Genomic DNA, 21,000 nt, shown 5'->3' with positions numbered 1-21,000 from the left:
CACTTGCTGCAAAAAAATTCATGTCCTTCTGTCTCTCTTTCGTTCTCCCTCAGGAAATGAATGACAGAAGAGAGAGAGAGCGAGCTGGTGGTCCCTGTTTAAAAGGAGAGCCCAGGGTACTAAATAGCCCTGATGAGCTTTGAGAACCCACAGTTGGAATAATAAAGGATTCAGACAGAAGGTGTAGTTCAAAGGAGTTTTAAGACCCTGAATTTAATTGCCTCATTTGTGAGCTTCACTGAGGGTGGTTTGGGGATATGAAGAGGAAATACTGGCTGTTGGAGAGAGGATACTAATTTGAGAAAAGGGTGCCGTTCATGAATGCCTTTTTAATGCACTGATTGGTGGTGGTGGATGCTTAAATTGGTTTCTGACTCAATGCGCATTATGGGGACTATAAGATGACCGTAGTTATTTTGGTAAGTCCGTTTGTTCCGGCCAGCCGCTCCCTCTCCCTCTTCTTGCAGTTTGGATGGACACTAGTTTCCACAGTGTGTGGTTCAAGTGTAATGCACTTAGGGATCTGAGGCAACTGAAAATTGTAACATAAATTGCTGAAATTGTTAGATGAAGTCATTCGGTCACAATTATATTTATCGCTGGTTTGTCCAGTTGACAGGTTTCCACTAGTAAAGAAAATCCCTTGTGTCCCAATTTCTTACTGTAGCCTTTCCAGGCTGGATTCATTATGTAACGTACAACACAAAGCCACACAAGGAAGCAATAATTGAATGAGGGGCCCGCTTCAGGGGTGATGTGTGCCATCAAAGTTCTTTGTCCTGTATACCCTCACTGAAGTTCTGAAGGGCCCAGACAGAGCTTCCCATAAAACGCCGCACCACTAATTGGTCCATCATGTATTAATATAAGCCCTGATGATAGTTACAGGTGGGCGCATGACGCTTCAGAGTAACAGGAAGTAAAGATCACACCTGAGGACCAGATGGCTTTTGTAACCACACAGGAACGAGCTCATTTCTACACAACCGGAATGAGTAAATACATCAAAGGTTGTACATTTGCTTTGTATGTGTATGAAATTAAAGGCCCATGTTAATGTAATCTGGAAGTTGTCAAAAATAATTGTGTACCAAGTCAACCCTCATTACCATCTTGGCTATTTTAAGTATGTACTAATATAAATCAATGTGTTTGGACCTTTAATTATAGTAAGGGCTACCCTGCAGTACATTGGCCCTAATGCTACAAATCATATGCAGGAAGAACATTAATCCCTGCTGAATGTTATGGACTCTGCTCATGCTAGCACATTTATAATATTTAGTGAGTATTTTTAATTATTTAATAACTTAATTACTATTACATTTACCAAAACATACTATGCACACGTTTGTATGTGTGCCTTGTTGCATGCATGAGAAGGAGTGTGGCTTTTGATCAACCCAACGCATAGGCCTCGAGAACACGCAGGCATACAAGTAAGTATTTTGTATTTTGATTGGATTGGAGATTTTATACCACTGTAGCATAAATATGAATTACCCAATTCTTTCCTTTCAAAGTTGCTAAGTGGCGAATGAAGCAAAAAAGTTTGATAATTAAGATGAAAATCCCTGAAACTACCGGCGATCTTTCTCATCCAGGGGGCCGAAGATAAGACCCTCTATCCAGCCTTGTTCTCCTTCATACAAACATCCAACGGATCATAAACGATGATTTGGCAATTAGCACATTTTATAACTTTTAGGAGCTAATGATTTAACGGTTTGAAGGGTTATTCAAGTGATTGTACTGGGGAAGGTTTTCCCTTAAAAAAAAAGATATCTGCTTAGTTAAAAGTGTCTCTTTCTCAATGTAAGTCTATGGAATAAAAGTATTATTTTGGGCCTCATTGCATCACGTGACGGACATGGAAATTGTGATTCCACCGTTTGGTCAATATGCAAAATTTGCTTCAAAGCCAAGGCGCTCTTCATTTGGGGCTTGGCGCTAACCAAGAAACTCCCAACATGTCTCCCCTTTAAAATGTCCTGCTGCTGTTTACTTTTTGAAGATCAGATTTAATTATATTCCTTTATTGATCCCCATGGGGGAAATTCAAGTGTTGCAGCAGCTCAACTACACAGACACAGACAATAAATACACATACTATACAACTACACAGACAATAAATACACATACTATACAACTACACAGACAATAAATACACATACTATACAACTACACAGACAATAAATACACATACTATACAACTACACAGACAATAAATACACATACTATACAACTACACAGACAATAAATACACATACTATACAACTACACAGACAATAAATACACATACTATACAACTACACAGACAATAAATACACATACTATACAACTACACAGACAATAAATACACATACTATACAACTACACAGACAATAAATACACATACTATACAACTACACAGACAATAAATACACATACTATACAACTACACAGACAATAAATACACATACTATACAACTACACAGACAATAAATACACATACTATACAACTACACAGACAATAAATACACATACTATACAACTACACAGACAATAAATACACATACTATACAACTACACAGACAATAAATACACATACTATACAACTACACAGACACAGACAATAAATACTATACATACTATACAACTACACAGACAATAAATACACATACTATACAACTACACAGACAATAAATACACATACTATACAACTACACACAGACAATAAATACACATACTATACAACTACACAGACAATAAATACACATACTATACAACTACACAGACAATAAATACACATACTATACAACTACACAGACAATAAATACACATACTATACAACTACACAGACAATAAATACACATACTATACAACTACACAGACAATAAATACACATACTATACAACTACACAGAACATACTATACAACTACACAGACAATAAATACACATACTATACAACTACACAGACAATAAATACACATACTATACAACTACACAGACAATAAATACACATACTATACAACAAAAGAACAGGAATACAAATGTACAGTATATCTTTATATATATAATTGCCATTAGACTGAAGCCTTGGGAGCTCCTCCAAGTTGAAGTTGATGTGTTGTGGATAAAAAGGGGCCTCTGTCCCTGCCTTTTCTTATGTGTTGTGGATAAAAAGGGGCCTCTGTCCCTTTAAACCGCAGCAGGAGGTGGTACATGAGAAGAGGCGGAGGAGAGGGGAGGAGAGGAGAGGAGAGGGAGGGCCGCTTTGTGCGCCACACACATGCAAACTAAACGGAGATCTGAGCACCGAGGAGCGCACCGTCCTGTCGAGGAGACCAAAGTGACTTCGTGGACTCAGATCTGCTCCTCGGATAGTTCAGTGGATTACATCCTGAAACTTCCAGAAAAAAACCCCAAAAGGTAACATTGTATCTTCTTATTGTTTCAGAGTTGATTGATGTGTATCACATGCATTAAGCCACGCCCACTAGTGAGGGCTTTGAGTATCACAGGGCTGCAGGCAGTGTGTGGTGTGTGTTTCAGAATGCTGTGAGTTGTGATCTGCATCTCATTTGAATGTCCTCGCTGCTTGTGGTCAATCAGCACATTGCAGCCTGGTGGAGCTCCAGGCTGCCCCCTGTGGAGGGACACCAGTGAGTCCTCTGTGTCCTCTGTGTCCTCCAAAGGCCTGGTGAGGACAGACAGGGACAATGAGAGAGACACTTCAGGTTGAAGGGAAGAACTTTTGGATCAAGTTATGCTTTACAATTAACCCTTTGTTCCTAAACTTTTTTTTTTTACCTGTCACTGAGACACTTTTGTTATTTATTCCACTTTTAGAATGATTAGTTTTTATTGCATTCAGCCTGGATCAGGGTCATAAAGTTGTCTTTTTCTGTATCGAGGATCTCCAAATATGTGTTGTTGTTTTTTTAGATTATTGACCCAATTTAATTTTGTCACAAAAACACCCTTTTTCCATGTTATATTGCTTTGTTTTTGCTTATGAAATGACATAAATCTGTTTTATAGGTGAGGCCAAAGCCACAATAATATAATAATGAAAGTAACTTAGTTATATGACAGTAAAAGGAAAGTAATCCACATTTGGGATCCCCATTCGGAGTCCCCAATGATCCACAGACCTCTGTACACAAACTACAAAACAAAGAAAATCTCTAATAATTAACTTATTCAGTTTACAGATGCTGGCTAGTGGGAGCTAGGTTGCAGTCTGAAATGACTATTTCCAGCAACAGGACAGGATTTGGTTTTAATCAGAGCGGGCAGATGGACTCAGAACCATCAGTTCTCTTCACAGAGCGTTACGTAACATGAATACTCTGCTACTCTCTGGGAATTTACCCAGAGCTCCACACACCGCCCGGCTACATTCACTACTTATACCTCACTCCCCAATTTGTCCACTTTCCTGCGTCATTAGCGAGTCGTTGCTGTTTTGTGTTTACAGACCTGGCTCTTGCCTCTCGTGGTCGTCACGCCTGATGAACTGGGTAATTTACTCTGGAACAGCCACCGCGGCCGTATACCTGCCCATCCTCATTCATCAGGCTCAGGCCGTATAGTGTGCGTGCTTGACTTTCACTACTCCGACTGTAAAGTCTGGAGGCCCGTTCTATAACGTTCACTTTAATTATTCCCTCTCACGGTCAGTAATCAAGCCTTTCGGTCTTGTTAAACAGCCGGTCTGGACAAAAGCTGGAGGACATATTGACAAATGGGACTGGCTTTGGTGCTTTCTTTGTACCACCGTTGCCCTCTGACCCCACCTCCTACACTCACGTACACACAAATACACAACCACACCCTCGGAACAGCTCTGAGGTCAGTTTGGCATTTTGCTTGATGAATCATTTACCCCGCACTGTATTGGTAGCTCTGTGATAAAAGAGAAATAAAGCAAGTGGCAAGTGGAAAGGTTTAGGCCAAGGTCAGAAGCGGCCTCCATGCTTTTCTGTGTCGTTGTGCATTATCCTGCTAACTCCAGGCCTTTCAGCCCCTGATTGTATGACTTCTCCAGAGCTGCCAGGCAGATATCTCTCCATCAAGATCTATTGTCAGAGGGGAGGGGAGTATGTGTGTCATCTCTGACTGACTGTGCTTTTTTTTGCTATGGAGGCTATTTCAGTTAGCTCTGGAGGATACTGCTGCTGCGTAGCGAGGAAGCTGGCTACCTGCCCGACTCTGACTACGCTGAGGTCATTACAGTTTTTTCTTCATACTGGAAAGAGGGCGCGTATGAGTGGGGGTTGGGAGGAGGCAGTCCGACTCATTTGCACTCTTTAGAACAGGCAGTTCCTCAAGCAGTTCGTTAAAGCAGAGGGCAACTCCTTTCCTTGTGAAACACCAAGTCACTACTTTATTTGTGTGTGTGTGTGTGGATTCCATAATAAGTAGAGGTTTAATGTATGGAGCATAAACTTTTTGCTTCCGTTTATATGAGAGGAGGAAATACAAATTGGTTAACTGGAGTCAGATGTGATAACTTGTAGTATATTGCATGTTCTTGTAGCTTCCCATGCCTCAGGAAATGCCGATGTAAATTGTTAGCGGCCGCCGTAATCCACCCATCTTCATCCCCTCGCTCCATAGGAGGCTGACAGGGAATGATGGGAGAATGTCTTGACATTTTGGTCTTCTGCATGGCTCTGCTGCAATTACATGGCCTGCACAAAAGGTCTTATAGTTGGGGGGGGAAAGGAATGTTATGTTTTAGTTTTCACTTAGCTTTTGAGTCAAATTTAAAATATGTAGAAAACCTCGCTTATTTAAATATTATTACATCATTAAACATGTTTTTAGTAATGCACTCCAGAGCTCTGAGGCTGTGGAAACCCCCCAGTTTCAGTGAATTATTAATCCCTTCAAAGGTGACGGCTGTGTTAATTTTTTCAGCTGTTGATACTGGAAAGCACTGAGGCATATGCTGAACTCCCAGAGGAGAGTTGTTTTGTCTCAGACAATTACAGGATTCACCCCGCCTGCAAAGAAAGCACCAAGGTCTTTGAACTCTGAGGAGAAATCATGCTGAGGGTTTTTGAGTTAATCTTTAAACAGACTCCATGTGGAAGCAGAATCCAGTGTTATGTAAAGTCTTCGGGCGTTTTTTGCAGAAAATGTTTGACTTTGGCTTTCGATCAGGAGAAACAAATTAACCAGGTCAGTGTCAGATAAATGGAGGAAGAAAATGTAATTTAGCTGTTTAGCTAGTGGATTCCAGCCTTTAGTAGCTTGTGGTCCCATAAAAGCAATGTCTGCTTGGAACCCTTTGTTTCTAGTTGCCTATAATGGTTTACCAAATAATTTTTTTCCCCCTTTGTTTCATCTGAAAACATTTTAGAGGTAAAATTATCCAGTATTCACAATTTTTTTTAATTAATTTTTTTAGGAAAACCTAGAAAAAGATGTATATAGTTTGGGCTAGCATAAATATGTTTTTGCTGTTTTGCTGCTTTATCCAGTTAATCCTCTTATGACCCCACAGATGTATCCTACCCCTTGATGGAGGACTGATTTAGTCCACCAAGGCCTTTTGAATTTATTATTGTTCTCTAGAAAGCCATGTTCTATTTTATGTGTGGAACAGAAGATGTATTTCAATGTAAAGTCTTCTTTAGAAACCAGACAAATTGAGTGTTGAATGGTTAAAACTGAATTGAATTAAAAGAGCTCAAAACTGTGTAAGAGGTTTTGAGCCAGACCCCCCCCCCCCAAAAAAAAAAAAATCTATCAACATTCAATCATCAGCACGACCCTGTTCCTAAGGGTGAAATTGAGCTGATTCTGGCACAGTGAACCAGGTGCCCTTTACATTCCCATTAAACAACAATATATCACGTCCGTTCCCAGGAAGAAGAGGCCGCTTTCTCTTTTTCTTTTGTGCAACAACCCGTGTGCACCTGTCACCTGATCGCTCAGTTCAGAGCCTATTTTGGTTACTGTCAGTGTTACGTGACCTGTGTGGAGGAAAATAACCAGTTCAACAGGAACTATTTTCTTGTGTGGTTTACACTCCAAGTCATTCCACTTCCTTCTTGCAAAAAAATTGACGCCACAACTTCTCAGCACACGCTTTAAAATAACACATTTTATAATCACCGTCACTGTTTGTGTCTTCAACTGCATTGTTTGAAGCGTAAAACCAGTTTGGATAATTACCCCCTCTGAGGTAAAAGCCGCTCCAGTGATGCTGACTGTGGCCCCCACGGTGGGCTGTTCCCACATTGCAAGAGTTTCAGAACATCCTCTGCGGTTTCGTCTGTATACAAGAGCGCCACAGAACAACAGCATCCATCGTCAGCTGGCGCACCTGTCTGGCAAACGTCCTCTGGATTCCTATCTTATCACAAACATATTTTGGAACATGTGTCATAGCTTTGTTTTCATTTTTGAGCTGCTGGTGGTAATATCAGTGTCGCTGATTTGAACCTGTTTTGTACTCTTACATTTATGTCCATTATGTCTTGTCTATAGTAGTCCTGATGATGGACTTCCACGCCTCTGTTGTAGAGATTTGGGGAACCCAGACTTTGTGTGGCTAACAAGTATCACTACCCTCATACAGTTTTAGAAAAAAAGCACCTACAGGGATTTCCAGGGGACTACTTTCTGTGTTTCTGTGTTTAGTCATTACGAAAAGAGAATTTGAGATGACTCTGTCAAATGTTTTTTTTTTGAAAAGTTGCTAGAATCCTGAGGTCCTTGTCCAGATTGAGATGTTCGTGATAGAGACTAGAGCCCATATAATAGGTTTTCATTATCAATACTAATAATAGACAAAATTATGAGAACACAACCCGGGTTGACAAATACCAGCATTGCCCTTCACATTGACATGGTGCCATCTTAGAAAGGTTTCCTTGTGAGCAGCATACGTTGCCATGTCCCCATGTAGCCCAATTGATTTAATAATTGCATGTTCTGTTGCACGCAGCCTACAGTTTGAAGCTAATAATAACCCAGCAGTTCCTATATCATGTTGCTTAACATTATGATTTGTCTCTGAGTCAGGTTTTCCCCACAACTTGCAGTTTGTTTGAGAACGTTTGTTTTCCCTCCTTAGATACTCAGTCCTGGAAACCGTAGTGTTTTTTGTCCTGGCCAAATTAAGGTGAAATAAGATAAACGGAATATACAGGTTTATCAGCTGAAATGCCTAAGTGACAGTCAGTTAGGAAGTTCTTTAGAAGTGCCTTTCTTTGTTGTTAAATTCCAACATCCAAACGCAATCACTTCTCTATCAACTGTGTGATCTGTAGCAGCAATAATGCAGACAGATATAGAATAAATGGTTAAACATTAACCACCAATGATTGCATTAACTTTCCCCATCTCTGACACAATATTGCTTTCAGCAGCAAGGACGGTGAAATATGTGTTGACTCGACCATGACCGGGTCATATATTGAAAACACACATGGCTGTCCAGCTGGTCGTGGTGGTCCAGGCTTTGGCCTGTTTCCAGTCCAGCAAGCCCTCATTGTTTTGTGGCTCTGTATGGACCCAGAAACAGGTGGTTTCTCTCTCAAGCGTACTGATAAAAACAAAAGAGGACTGTTGGTGTAACTGTTCTCGCCTCTGGCCCACAATGTGACAAATGAATGGGAACGGTCACATGAACCACTGTGGGCTCTTATCATGATTGTCAGATGATCTTGGGAGAATTGCTGTTTTTTTTTGTTTTTTTTATGTGAATAAAGACTCACAATATCTTCCTGATTCTCTAGAGGACGTTTTATAGGTCGCCAATGCAGAGCGGTGAATGGACTGTGGTGGAAGGTTACCTGCATAGATACGCATCAAAGGCCTTTTGTCTCTTTGTATTAAATGAATGTGAATCACTAAAAAATAGTGGGTGTCGCTCATGTGGGTCACTTTTGAGCCCCATCTAGTGTACGTGCATGTATCTGTTGTCCTTTAAAGGTACATGCGTGTGGTTTGGGTGTGCCGAGAGGGTTTGGTTCCTGCCTTCTACTGAACTCCCTTGTTTTTTTGTGTTCTTTCTCCTCTATTGTTCTTTGTGGGACATTGCTGGTTCCTGAGTTACAGAGAAGTGTGTGTGTGTGTGTGTGTGTGTGTGTGTGTGTGTGTGTGTGTGTGTGTGTGTGTGTGTGTGTGTGTGTGTGTGTGTGTGTGTGTGTGTGTGTGTGTGTGTGTGTGTGTGTGTGTGTGTGTGTGTGTGTGTGTGTGTCTTATGAGTCTTATGTTTCTGACTCAACTCTCCCCGAAGACCCTTGAACCGTTTGAAAGGTAGCCGTTGAAGGACTTTAAACTTAGTCTTCACTTTACACACACACACACACACACACAGGTCATATGCACGTAAACACAGCCACAACAGGCCATCTGTATACGCTTTACTAATGAAAACTTGATGCTCGCAGACATACGTTTCCAGGAAATCCAAATCATTGCTTGATTGAAAGTAAGATGCCGGATGCGAGAAAAATAAAACAATAAAAGAAAGATGACACCGATGATACCTCAAAGACATTCCTGACATAACCAGGTGGTGATTCCCGAAAGTTCTAAGAATTTGGGCACTTTATCAGCTGGCCGACAGATATACAGGTTTCAAAGGAGCCGTGTATTATATGAGGTTAAATGGTGGCTTTTATCTTGTGTAATGTAATCTCTTTTCCAGGCCTTTGGCATTTCACTTGATATGGTTACAACTAGGCTGCACGGTGGTGTAGTGGTTAGCACTGTCGCCTTGCAGCAAGAGGGGCCCGGGTTCAATTCCCGGGCTGGACAACCTTCTGTGTGGAGTTTGCATGTTCTCCCCGTGTCAGCGTGGGTTCTCTCCGGGTTCTCCGGCTTCCTCCCACAGTCCAAAGACATGCAGCTTAGGTGCATTGAAGACTCTAGATTGCCCGTAGGTGTGGATGTGAGTGTGAATGGTTGTTTGTCTCTATATGTCAGCCCTGTGATAGGCTGGAGACCTGTCCAGGTGAACCCTGCCTTCACCCATTGACAGCTGAGATCGGCTCCAGCACCCCCGCGACCCTTAACTGGATAAGCGGTTATGGAAGATGGATGGATGGATGGTTACAACTAATTATTGTTTTTTTTAAATCTGATTAATCTTGCACTCAAAATATGTTGAAAAATACTGAACCCTAGTGCCTAAGGTGAAATCTTCAAATTGCTGGTTTTGTCGGATGCATGCTTACACAACCATATGTCATTCATTTACAGTAATAATATTTTTTTTAATCAGCAATTCTTCAAAATGTTTCATATTTTTGCTTTATTAACGGCAACATTTACTCGATTATCAAATTATTAATAAAATAAACATAATTCACTATTCAAGGTAGTACCAGCCTTCACATATTTAGTCTATATGAGAGTAAAGCACGTACACAGATCAGCTCTGACTCAGATAGCTGAGCCGCTGAAACGTAATCAGCCCATGTGTTCCTGGTTTCTCCGAAGAGTCACTTGAGCAGAAACTATTTACACACACACACACACACACACACACACACACACACACACACACACACACACACACACACACACACACACACACACACACACACACACACACACACACACAGCAGGCATGGCCTCGTCACACACAGCACTAACCACATCTCAGTGGATGTAGGTAAATCAAGCTTGGGCACAATTACTTTAACAATGTGCTTTATGAGGGCAGACACTCCAGTCTTTATCTCCGTCACGTTGTTTTTTTCAGCTTGTCAGCTGCTGTTGTGAATAGCTATTATCAGGTCGGAGTGGCCTTGTTTGTTGACTTGCGTGTTCTCTTTTGTCTGCAAGTGTTTTTTTCAGTTGGTCACATTTCAAGTTAACACCCTGGGAGGTTTATTAACTCCTCCTGTCATCAGGGTTTGTTCCCTGAGGCCTTTTATAGCCGGTTTGTCTGTTTGACTTCAGTGGGGGGGAGACTGCTTATAAAAAGAAAAAGAAGGCCAGAAGCCGTTGACACAGTACAGAAAATGGTCACTTATCTTCCAGTTACACTGAGAAGCCTCCTGCTGGTTGCACCAAAGTTTGTGAAAATGTTGCCACACTGACACCGGCTTCATTTTGTGGTTATTTTGTTCCCCAAAGGTCTGATTGTGAGCCACTCGTTAGTGTCTGACCCTCTCCCTTTGGAGAAATAGCAGCCGTTACTGCCATTAAACTATTTGAACTCATTAACTATCATGCGAGCCAACTGTGACTTTGGCGTCCCCCGCTGTAACAGAGCATTTTGTACCCCCGCTCTGTCTTTTAAGCTCAACCCTCAGTAGAAATTCTGCTTTGTTTTTTCGTCCAACAGCGATTGGACGGACAATTCAACAACTTGGCTGAGATCCCTCCTCTGGTCCCAGGCATGAATGAAGTCTGTTTGTCAGAGGCCGGATTTCAGTGATTAATTAGACATGTGTGCATGGACTCACACACACACACACACACAGTGTAGTACAATCTCTCCACTGTAGGCTTAATGAGGGTTTGGGTACATTTCATGCTGGACACGGAGAAAGAACGTCTGTCACTGTACTGGCATGGCCGAGTGAGTCCAACGTGGTGACACCCTCCACCGCCCCTCAGAGGGTGTGTTTCTCTTCAGCGCCTCCATCTGGGACTTTCCTTTTTTTTCTGTGCGGTATTGTTGTTTCACATGGGTGAGGTTATGGCCCTTTACATTTTTACTCAGGATATTATTCATACATGTTTTCCCCAGTAGCTTATTACATAATCAGGAAAGACCTATTCATATATTTCCGTTTGGTTGTTTCAGCCAAGGTTCCTCTTTTCCCTCTCTGGCTGGAAACACAGAGAGGTCGTTTGGAGGCCTGGCCTCTGTTTCTAGATATCAGGATTTGTAGAGATTAAAAAAAAAAAAAAAAAAAAAATCACTTAACCTAGTCACGTGGTGATTGTGTTACTGTGTGGGCTTGGATCTTGACACGATTGAAGATGGATTTCGGAGTCTGACAGAGAAAGGCTGGCTTGTTTGGGTAGCGTTGGTTAGTTTGTGACACTGACGGAGGTGTGGAGTTTGCACTCGTGTCGCACAGAGCGGAGGGCCGGCTCAGGCATGCTGGGTTTTATTTGCTCTCGTCGAGCACGCTGCCATTAATCCTCCTGTGGTTTTGTTTCTGCCCGTGCAGCATTGGGGCCCTGGAGGCTTTGCAAACACACGTACAGAGGGCGTGCAGTGCTCGGGTTACAGTCCTGCTGATGTAGGTATATTTTTCCCAATTTATCTCCCCCAAAGCTTTTCTACATGAACATGATGAGTGTTCACTGTCTTGTCAGGTCTTCTGCAGATACAGCAACATTTCAGGGTAATCGGAACACCTTTGATCTCCTCTCGGGTCCAAACTGTTGCAGGTTTCGGGTTTCTTTAAGCGGCTACATTGTCAAATATGCAAACCATTGCCATAACAATATTTGCACAGTTGCTCACATGTTTGTATATCTGGTCATAATATACAAAGACCTTGATGCACTTTTCGATAGAGTAGAACCTACTAGCATGACATTTTATAGGTTATGATGTGACGTATTGGTGGCAACTCCAAAACTATATAAACTTTATCTTCCAATTAGATTATTTTAAGTATTATTGCTTATTATTTAGGACAAATGTTTTTCTCTAACTGCATACGTTTTAGGGGGCATCGTTAAATTTAATAGCACTGTGTTATGTAAGGACAAGTCTGTTGACACTGAAAAAATAGCTAATTAAGGTACTAAATGGGCCCTCGGGAGATTTCATTCATTGCAATCAAGGAAGTGTTGTTTGAAATTTGAGCTTTCTCGCCAAAACTGTTCTGTTCCTCCTTAATGTCAATAAACATGTTCACATTCCTGCATTATAAAGCATATAGGCTGTTTTTAGGAAGTAGAAGTTTCAATCACAGCTCACGTCTTCTTCAGCAGAATATAGTAAAACCAAATATCAATAATTGGTGAAAGATGATGTGCATGTTGTGGATGGAGATACCGGATAAAACGTGTAAGTGGACGTTAGATTTCCAGGGTCACTTATGAATTGTTATGCTAATTTGAAGAAAAAAATTAACTTTTACTTTTCTGCTTTTTACTACCCTTCTCCATCGACTCCTCTGCATTGGAGTAACACATAAAACAAACACTAAACACGCTCTAAAGGATAGCTACTGGTCAAAAACACCATCATCTATTTTAATGAACTTAAATTATGAATTATAGCAAAACAAAGATGGTCGAATTGGCTGTTATGGGACATTAGGCAGCTCTAGAACCACATGGGCATTTATATTCAGTTGTTCCAGTAGTGTTTAGAGGTTGTTTTTTTGCATCAGATCAGTACAGGAGGACCAACAACCTTTTACAGTTAATGCTTACTGTTTCCTCTCAGACATTCTCAGTGTTGAGTCAGTAAGTACGAAGCACTCCAGGTAAACGACCTGAGCAGGATCTGTTTACCGTGAGATCGTCCTTCCCCTCGGAGTTACACCTGTTGCACCCTCTCGTTTCCCACAGTCGTATCCTTTGGTCTGTGTCTGCTCAAGATATTTCCGCCATTTGTCACACAGGGTTAGCCTTCGAGCTGTGTGAGTAGATATGAAGTTGAACAGGAAGAACGAGTTCATATTGTAGCTTGCAGTCATAAGTTAGTACAGAAGAACAAAGAAGGTTTACTGTGTTATTAGTGGCTAAAAGGTTGTCACACTGTTGTAGATTGTCATATCTAATGTTACTGTGTCAGTCACACCTTTACAGGTGTGTCTATAATGGGATGCAAGACTGACAATGCACGCTACATAATCAGAGTATTTCTTCATACGTTATCTCTGTGGTGAGTTAAGAAAAATATGTAGAAGTTGGACTGGAGGGAACTTGTAAACACATAGAGGATTGAGATGGAGGCTTAGCTATGAGCTCACACAAACGCAACATGTGAGGCTGATTTAGGCGATGAGGTCTCCTCATTTCTAGCATTGTTGCTAATACATTCTTTTTTCATTATATTCATTTATAGAACTGTTTATTAAGATGTATAATACATCCTGAATGCAACTGTTGTGTTCTACTGATGCTACTCATGGACAGGCAGGGTCCGTGTTGTTATTTCAGTGTTTCTCTGTGGGCGTTTCTCCCCCCGTGGGAATCCCATGTTGGAGCTGGAGACTATGGGCCTCACAAAAGTAGCTGCAAATGAAGTTTGCTGACCTTCTTTGTCAGAGTTTAGAACTTTCCATTCTTATGCAGCGCCATTGATTAACTGATTAGCAATGTCATAGATGGCGTTGGCTGACTCGTATATTCATTTGCATCTCAATGTTGCTGACAAAAGGACTGAACAATGGAGCAGATTCAAGGTTAAACACAGCAGAGGGTTTGTTACTTCTCAGACAAGAAAATCTGTTAAAAAAAAAAGAACAACAGAGGACTGAAAGCGAAACTAGGCAAGATTTATAATAGTATATATAAAAAAAAAAGAGGGTTTTAGAGTTTAATGTCATCTGGTCTTAAATGAGCATGTGCATTTGTTTAACAATGGAAGTGTTGTTGATCACAGAGTCCTCAGCTTTTATATGATATTCCTGAACACATTTCTGGAATTGGATATGGAATCATACCTGCATGTTGTGTGCAATTTAATGACTTAATATGACATGATTATTTTGCCATTGATACATTTTTGGGTAACTGATAAACCCAACAATTGTCACTGTTTGCTTTCCCAGTTGGAACAGCACATCTTGCTTATAGTCTATAGATATGAAAGTAACTGTTGTGTAATTACACTTTACGTGTCTCCCTGTAACTCTTGCATGGAGGCTTCCACCTTTTGAATAAATGATAGATTCTTTCTCCTTCTCTTATTAAAAAATTCAAAAGGCAGCCAAAAATAAAACCCAGGAACTATCGCAGTCAGTGTCTGTCTGTTGCTTTAAATTGACAGTAGTCGAACTGAGATGGGATAAGCAGGCAAAGCCTCTTTCCCCTGTTCATTGGCTGGAAGGAGAGAGAGAGAGAAAGTGGCGTGGGATCACTGAGGACTGTATGGCGCCTGTGATCCACGGGATTACAAGAGTGAGACTGAACGCTGACGAGCACGGTGGCTGTTATGAAGTCATTCTGCGCCTGTCAGAGTCGGCCAGCGACATGAGATGCTCTCAATCATTCATGGCCCCTGTCACCACTTGTCTCAGTCGGAGCTGGAGTCATGTGGCACTTCGAGTGTTGGCTTACATAAGTGCTTCGTCACTGGCTGGCACGACGGCTGAGCCAATAATTCTCTAAAACTAAAACGAACAAGATAATACCTGATATCTCTTTGGGCATACTGAGTGCTCTAACATGGACATTTTTAGGCTGTATGTGTGATTTGTCTGTGTATATTGAAGGATATGTCCGAGAAGTATGACCCAATTGTCTGTTTGGCTTCATGAGCCTGTAGAAAGAGAGCTGAGATGGAATGTTGCCTCCCAGCTGAGTGGAGAAGGTGTGTGGTATGGACCATACGGGACAGACTGGAATCCCTGGTCACAAAGTTGACTTCGGGACAGCGAATATACGAGCAAACACTCAGATATTTACTGTATGTTTCTGTCCGGGCTCTGAAGTGAAATAACCTTTTTTTTTTTCATTTATTGTTGAGTGTCTCCTATATTATTTTCCCTACGTTCACAGAATCTAAGAGGCAGCACCAGCAAATCATTAAGAACATTAATTCCAATTCATACGTCACCTCCCTCCCCCCAGAAATAAAAGAATTGAGGAAAATACAAGGTTAAATACTACTTATTTTCTATTTTAAGGTCTAAAATGAGGGGAAAAAACAATCCGTCATAATAAGAATGACCTGAAGTCCAAAGGATTGAGATATTAGTCACATGTAGGTGGGAAAATATTGGAACAAAAAATACTTTCCTCTCAGCCTGACGGTTCAACATCATTTCTACAAATATAAAAAAGAATAAGCCCCATAATGGTGACTTCTTTCTTGTTGTAAGAATTGTGATAACTTATCAATGAGAACCTAAGCATTTGAGATTCTCCTGCCAAGATAACATAATCAGTGTATTTGTATACTATGTAAATATGATTGGTATTTTGTTCTATTTTCCAGAACAAGATCAGGCATGACATTTAAAAGATAAAATCAGGCTCAAGTGTGACTCAATGCTTAACACGGATTCGGGGAAAGCGTGGAATAACTTCCAAGAACAACTGAACAAAATATGTTTATAACATTTAACACAGCTATAATTTGATATGCACAGCATTAAAGGGCTTTCAGAACTCTGCCATTCTCCACGATTTATCTTGTTAAAAAATACTGAAAGGCTAGAACTGCATATGACAGGACTGCCTGCAGGCCGTACTTCATCTTTTGTCATGCCCACAATAATGGGCTCTTGATGACCCTGTGGGGGTTTGAACTATTCCTCATCAAACACCAAGGGGCCCCAATAGACATGAAATGGGCCATTTCCTGGAATGACTAAAGGTGTGGGGTTTGCACCTTTTTGATATTTGAGCACCCACTAACATATTTTATGCAGAGGTTGAATGTCTTTGAGTGACGGGGCACATCAAAGGCATTCCCCCCTTCAGCTATAGCTCCATGGGGATTGTCTTTTTGCCCTGCATGTGGCCACCAGGAAGGGTTAATCCATCCATCTGAATCCATCTGAATGGGCTGATCTCTCCGTGTAGGGGATCAAATCTCTCTGGCCGTCTCCAGCCGGCTTAGAGACAGGAAGCTCGCTTGGTAGCCAGCGCTCTGCTCCGATGTTGCCATAGAGAAATGCAAAACTATGGGCAGCGGGGAGGAACGTATCAGTTTTAAGTTGTCATGAGTGGTCAGTCACACATTCAACAGCCTTTTTGTGCACAGGATACTAATTGGCTTCTGCACAGGGCATGAAGCAATAAAGGGTGTAGCTAATAATGGATCATACTGCACTAATCTAACGACTATGAGGCGGCTCTGAGGGACTTTGTGGGCATTTGTTAGCTCTACGCTATAATCTTATACTTTGGCATCCAGTTGCTGTTTAAATAGTCTTCCCATCACAAAGCCCATTCCAGTTGTTGCGTATAAGGGTGTTAACTTGAACTCCAAAGGCTTTTACAATAGAACTTGAAAATAAGCTTTTCAAGTAGTATTTGTCAATGCCGTTGGTCTTTGTTTGGCCGTCTTTTGTGCCATCTTTTTGGTTTTGTTGCGAGGACAGTGCATCTCCACCGGCAGCAGATCAACAGAAAAAAATAGTTGAATATAGAGGATAAAACCTCCGGCAGTGGATAGAGTTCAGTTCTCTTCGGGGATGATCTCTCCTTTTTGAAAGAGCAGCGAACAAAAAAAACCAGTGCAAGCTTTTATCATCTATCAAACCTCCCTCTGTTCCCTCTAGTGCTACTGTTGCCTTTCCAATTGAATGGGTTCTTGTCAGAGATGCAAATGTTTTCATGGGTGACGTTCCTTTTGGAATATTGTTGAGTGAAGCCCCCATTCATTCACCGCGGGGACACGCACCGAGGCCTGGAGCGTGGGCTTTAGCTACAGTTTGACAACAGAGAGAATGATGGGACTGCTGTCTGGCTAAAACAATGGAAACCTTTGTTAACGCCATTAACACATGGAGCTAGTGGACTTTAGCCAGCACATTAGTGGGTGTTTAAACCTCTTCTCCACTCGATTCTCTTTTAAGGTCATGTTTCAGGGCTTGAATCTGGTGACGTGAGGACAGTTTGGTCCATGAAATGAGCGCTATTATCTGCTTTTTGAGCAAGTACAGGACCAAGGTGAGCTGCATTAAATCAAAAGAACCCTGCTTTCCTCATATAAGAAAACTATTCAAACTTTAATGAATGACTTGGCCATTACCTGAGCTTATAGACAGACAGAGGTCAAATTGTCATTGATGTATGTTTAGTGAAAAACTGATGATGCAAAAATGAGGCACTGAAAGGCAGAACAAAATATTCAGCTGGAGGCTCTCAATCCGCCTTCAAGGCTAAAGAGACAAAAAAGCCCCAAACTGAGAGAATAACACAAAGAGGCAGCAATGGAAAGATTTCATCTCTTCATGGTAGGAGGGTTGGAACAGAATGTAGCCGATCTGAACTTTCGGAGCTGTGCTGTAAGTCGATCCACACTGAAGAAGTGCTGCTCCACTTTTTTTTTTTCTTCATTATTTTATTCCTGCCAGCTTGAACTGCTCCGGCTCCCCGTATCCTGTGTCTTGCTGGTTATGTAACAGTCAGGGGTCTAAATGGGAACTAAAGCACAGCAGAGACAGCGGACACTGCAGCCACTTGAAAAACTGAATGTGACGGCAGCCTATTACAGTTTTTGTAGGGGGGGAGATAAAAAAAATAAAAATGTACCCGAAGAATTGTACAGCCACATTTTAATGGGAACTTATTCTGCCTTGGTGAGCCTCACTCAGGTTATTATTACTGTTTTCTTAAGTAAGGTGAGAAAAGTGCTTTGATCGTTTAACCGTAAAACTTTCCTTCACCGTTGCATAAGACCCTCATACTTCTGAATATATAAAAGCTTTTGTTAGTTTAGTACCACTTAAGTGACGCTTCATTTTGAATCTCTGGCAAAAAAAAGTTTCCATACCCGATGCAGATCAGGACAGAGCGAGTAATGTGACCGTGGGTGATGATAAATGACTAGACATGGCTCTTTAGAGAGGCTTTTAGAGTGGTTGTTAGATTTTCGGTGGAGTGAAATGGTGTTTGTTATTAATTTTATGTTTCCACATTGCCTGCCAAAGATATAAGTACCGATGTGGCTTTAATGCTCTCTGTTCTTCTTCATAGGCCGATCCAAAGGGAAGATGAAACCAGAGCTGGGGGACCAGAATGGCTGCTCACATTAAACACCTGGAATTATACTTTCTTTAACATCTCATACCATCGCCAACATTTTTGGGAGGGAACGCTACTGAACTCCTACAGAAGCTAGTTTATTTTCCCTCTGTGGATTTTACGGGACAGACTGCCATCATGCCGATACTCAAGCAGCTGGTGCACAACTCTAACCAGTCCAAGCGGCGGTCTCGGGCTGACCTGACGGCCGAGATGATCAGCGCTCCATTGGGGGACTTCCGCCACACCATGCACGTTGGCAGGGGCGGGGATGCCTTTGGGGACACTTCATTCCTTAGCACCCGGTCAGGGGAACCTCCCAGAGAGCCGGAAACAAAGCAGAGCTCCCCGGGGCCCAAACCAGGACTGCTGTCCCGCACCTTCAGAAGCAGCAAGCGCTCTCAGTCCGTAAACCGGGGGGACAAGTATGAGTACAACACGACGGGGCCCTCTGGTGGCTCGTCCACCTTTGTGAAAAACGCCATATCCCTGCCTTACCTAAACGAAGAGGATATTAACCGAGGCAACCAACTGCCGAAGAGCGTTTCCTCAAGCCCCATGAAGAGGCTGTCGGAGATTGAGAGCAAGCCGGTGAATGGAGCCGCGGCGATGGCGACATTGGATGCAGAGTTCGACGAGCACAATTTCGGCGAACTGACAGATTTGCCCCCCTCCATGCCTAAGGGAGGAGGAATGAAGCACGCAGAGTCTATGATGTCCTTCCACATCGACTTGGGGCCCTCCATGCTCGGGGATATCCTGAGCGTGATGGAAAAGAAGGGCTGCGAGGAGGACGACCTCGGCTACGAAGAGGGGAAAGGTAGCGAGGGCCGTGCGTCGCCCTCCCTCATTCCCCATATATACGATGAAGTGGAGGATCTGGCCCCTGCAAGGCCACCTCGCAGCATGTACCAGCAGAAGCCCATGGTGGATCCCTACACCCCCGAGCTACACGCCAGGAACAACCACCACAACCTGGACAACTACTCCGTGTCCAGCTCCGGCTCAGTCACTGAGGAGAAACCTCAGCACCACCTCCACGACGCCGACACGGACAGTGCAAAGTACAGTTCGCCACGTGGGGAAGAAGACAGAGATTTCACCTACATGGATGACGAAGGTGACGATGAGATTCGAGTGTAGGCTGGTTTCATCGCCATGAACGGTCTCTGTGGACACTAATTGAGAGGACCAAGTTGGAAGAGAAGCGATGGATTCAGATGCAGGGCCACATCTGCTTTAAGCTGCTTATAGATCAATCGTATCTCTGCACACTTTGTTCAACATCATAAATGAAACCAATTAAGCCTTATTCACCGTGCTGTAGCGAGGAGATGCGAGCCGAGTGCATACAGACCGGCTCACAAAGTGACTTTATAGAGGATTGGGTTCGTTGATCGTTGCACTTTTTGCAATGTCAAACTCTGAACTCATTATGACCGGGGAATTCTCCATTTTCAAATAAGACAGACTCTCGAGTTCAAACCTTGTCCTCAAATTTGTCCGCATTACAAATCATCCAGCCTGAATCACTTAAACGTTTAAGGGTGACCATAGGTTTGGAGAACTGTACCCTCATTTGTCAATCACACAAATATCCCATTTGGAGTGTGATGTGTGAGGTGAGGAGAGGGATATGCGAGGTCACAGACCACATGTGGATGTGTACTCCAGATTCTTAACGAGGAAGAGGAAAAGGACAAGAGGTGAAACTCAGATAGCTTTGAAGAGTGTGGGAGTGATCATGGAGTCTTATTTGCCAATGAAATGTCTTTGCATTGACACTAAATAGATAAAATAGATAAAACGTTTTCCCTGTCAGACTTAAAGGGTTGATTTCTGTTATTTTTTTACTTTATTTTATGTATATAGAATATCTGGAAGTTGGTCTATAGTAGTAGAGTTTGGTAGTTTATCATTTTGCCGCTGTCTTTTATTCATTTTGTAAATTCCCAGAGAGCTGTGGAAGTTTTTCATACATCTTCATAAGGGATGGATTATTATCAATGTGCACTGCTAGATCTTAAAAAGTTTTGATTTTTTCAGGGGGGGTTTCTGACATGTTGAATTTCTTACAAAAACATCTTAATGGTACTACAGAGTGAGCCAGCTTCTTGGCTGCATGGCACTTCATTATTGATCTC

General features: G+C 42.1%; 1 protein-coding gene across 1 annotated transcript; it reads left to right on the top strand.

Moving 5' to 3' along the window:
* Positions 1-3,212: 3,212 nt before the first annotated feature.
* On the top strand, positions 3,213-20,549 carry cdc42ep4b (CDC42 effector protein (Rho GTPase binding) 4b). The gene is made up of 2 exons (XM_054598863.1): positions 3,213-3,412; positions 18,809-20,549. The coding sequence occupies exon 2, from the start codon at positions 18,995-18,997 to the stop codon at positions 19,997-19,999; it is 1,005 nt and encodes a 334-aa protein (XP_054454838.1). The 5' UTR covers positions 3,213-3,412; positions 18,809-18,994; the 3' UTR covers positions 20,000-20,549.
* The last annotated feature ends 451 nt before the right edge of the window (positions 20,550-21,000 follow it).

This window comes from Anoplopoma fimbria, chromosome 5, assembly GCF_027596085.1.
Source record: "Anoplopoma fimbria isolate UVic2021 breed Golden Eagle Sablefish chromosome 5, Afim_UVic_2022, whole genome shotgun sequence".
Classification (NCBI taxonomy): domain Eukaryota; kingdom Metazoa; phylum Chordata; class Actinopteri; order Perciformes; family Anoplopomatidae; genus Anoplopoma; species Anoplopoma fimbria.
The sequence above is the reverse complement of the archived record's forward strand: the minus strand, read 5'-3'. Positions and strand labels throughout refer to the sequence as shown.

Excerpts from the sequence above, each read along its gene's own strand:
- cdc42ep4b (XM_054598863.1), top strand. The coding sequence starts at position 18,995 with ATGCCGATACTCAAGCAGCTGGTGCACAACTCTAACCAGTCCAAGCGG.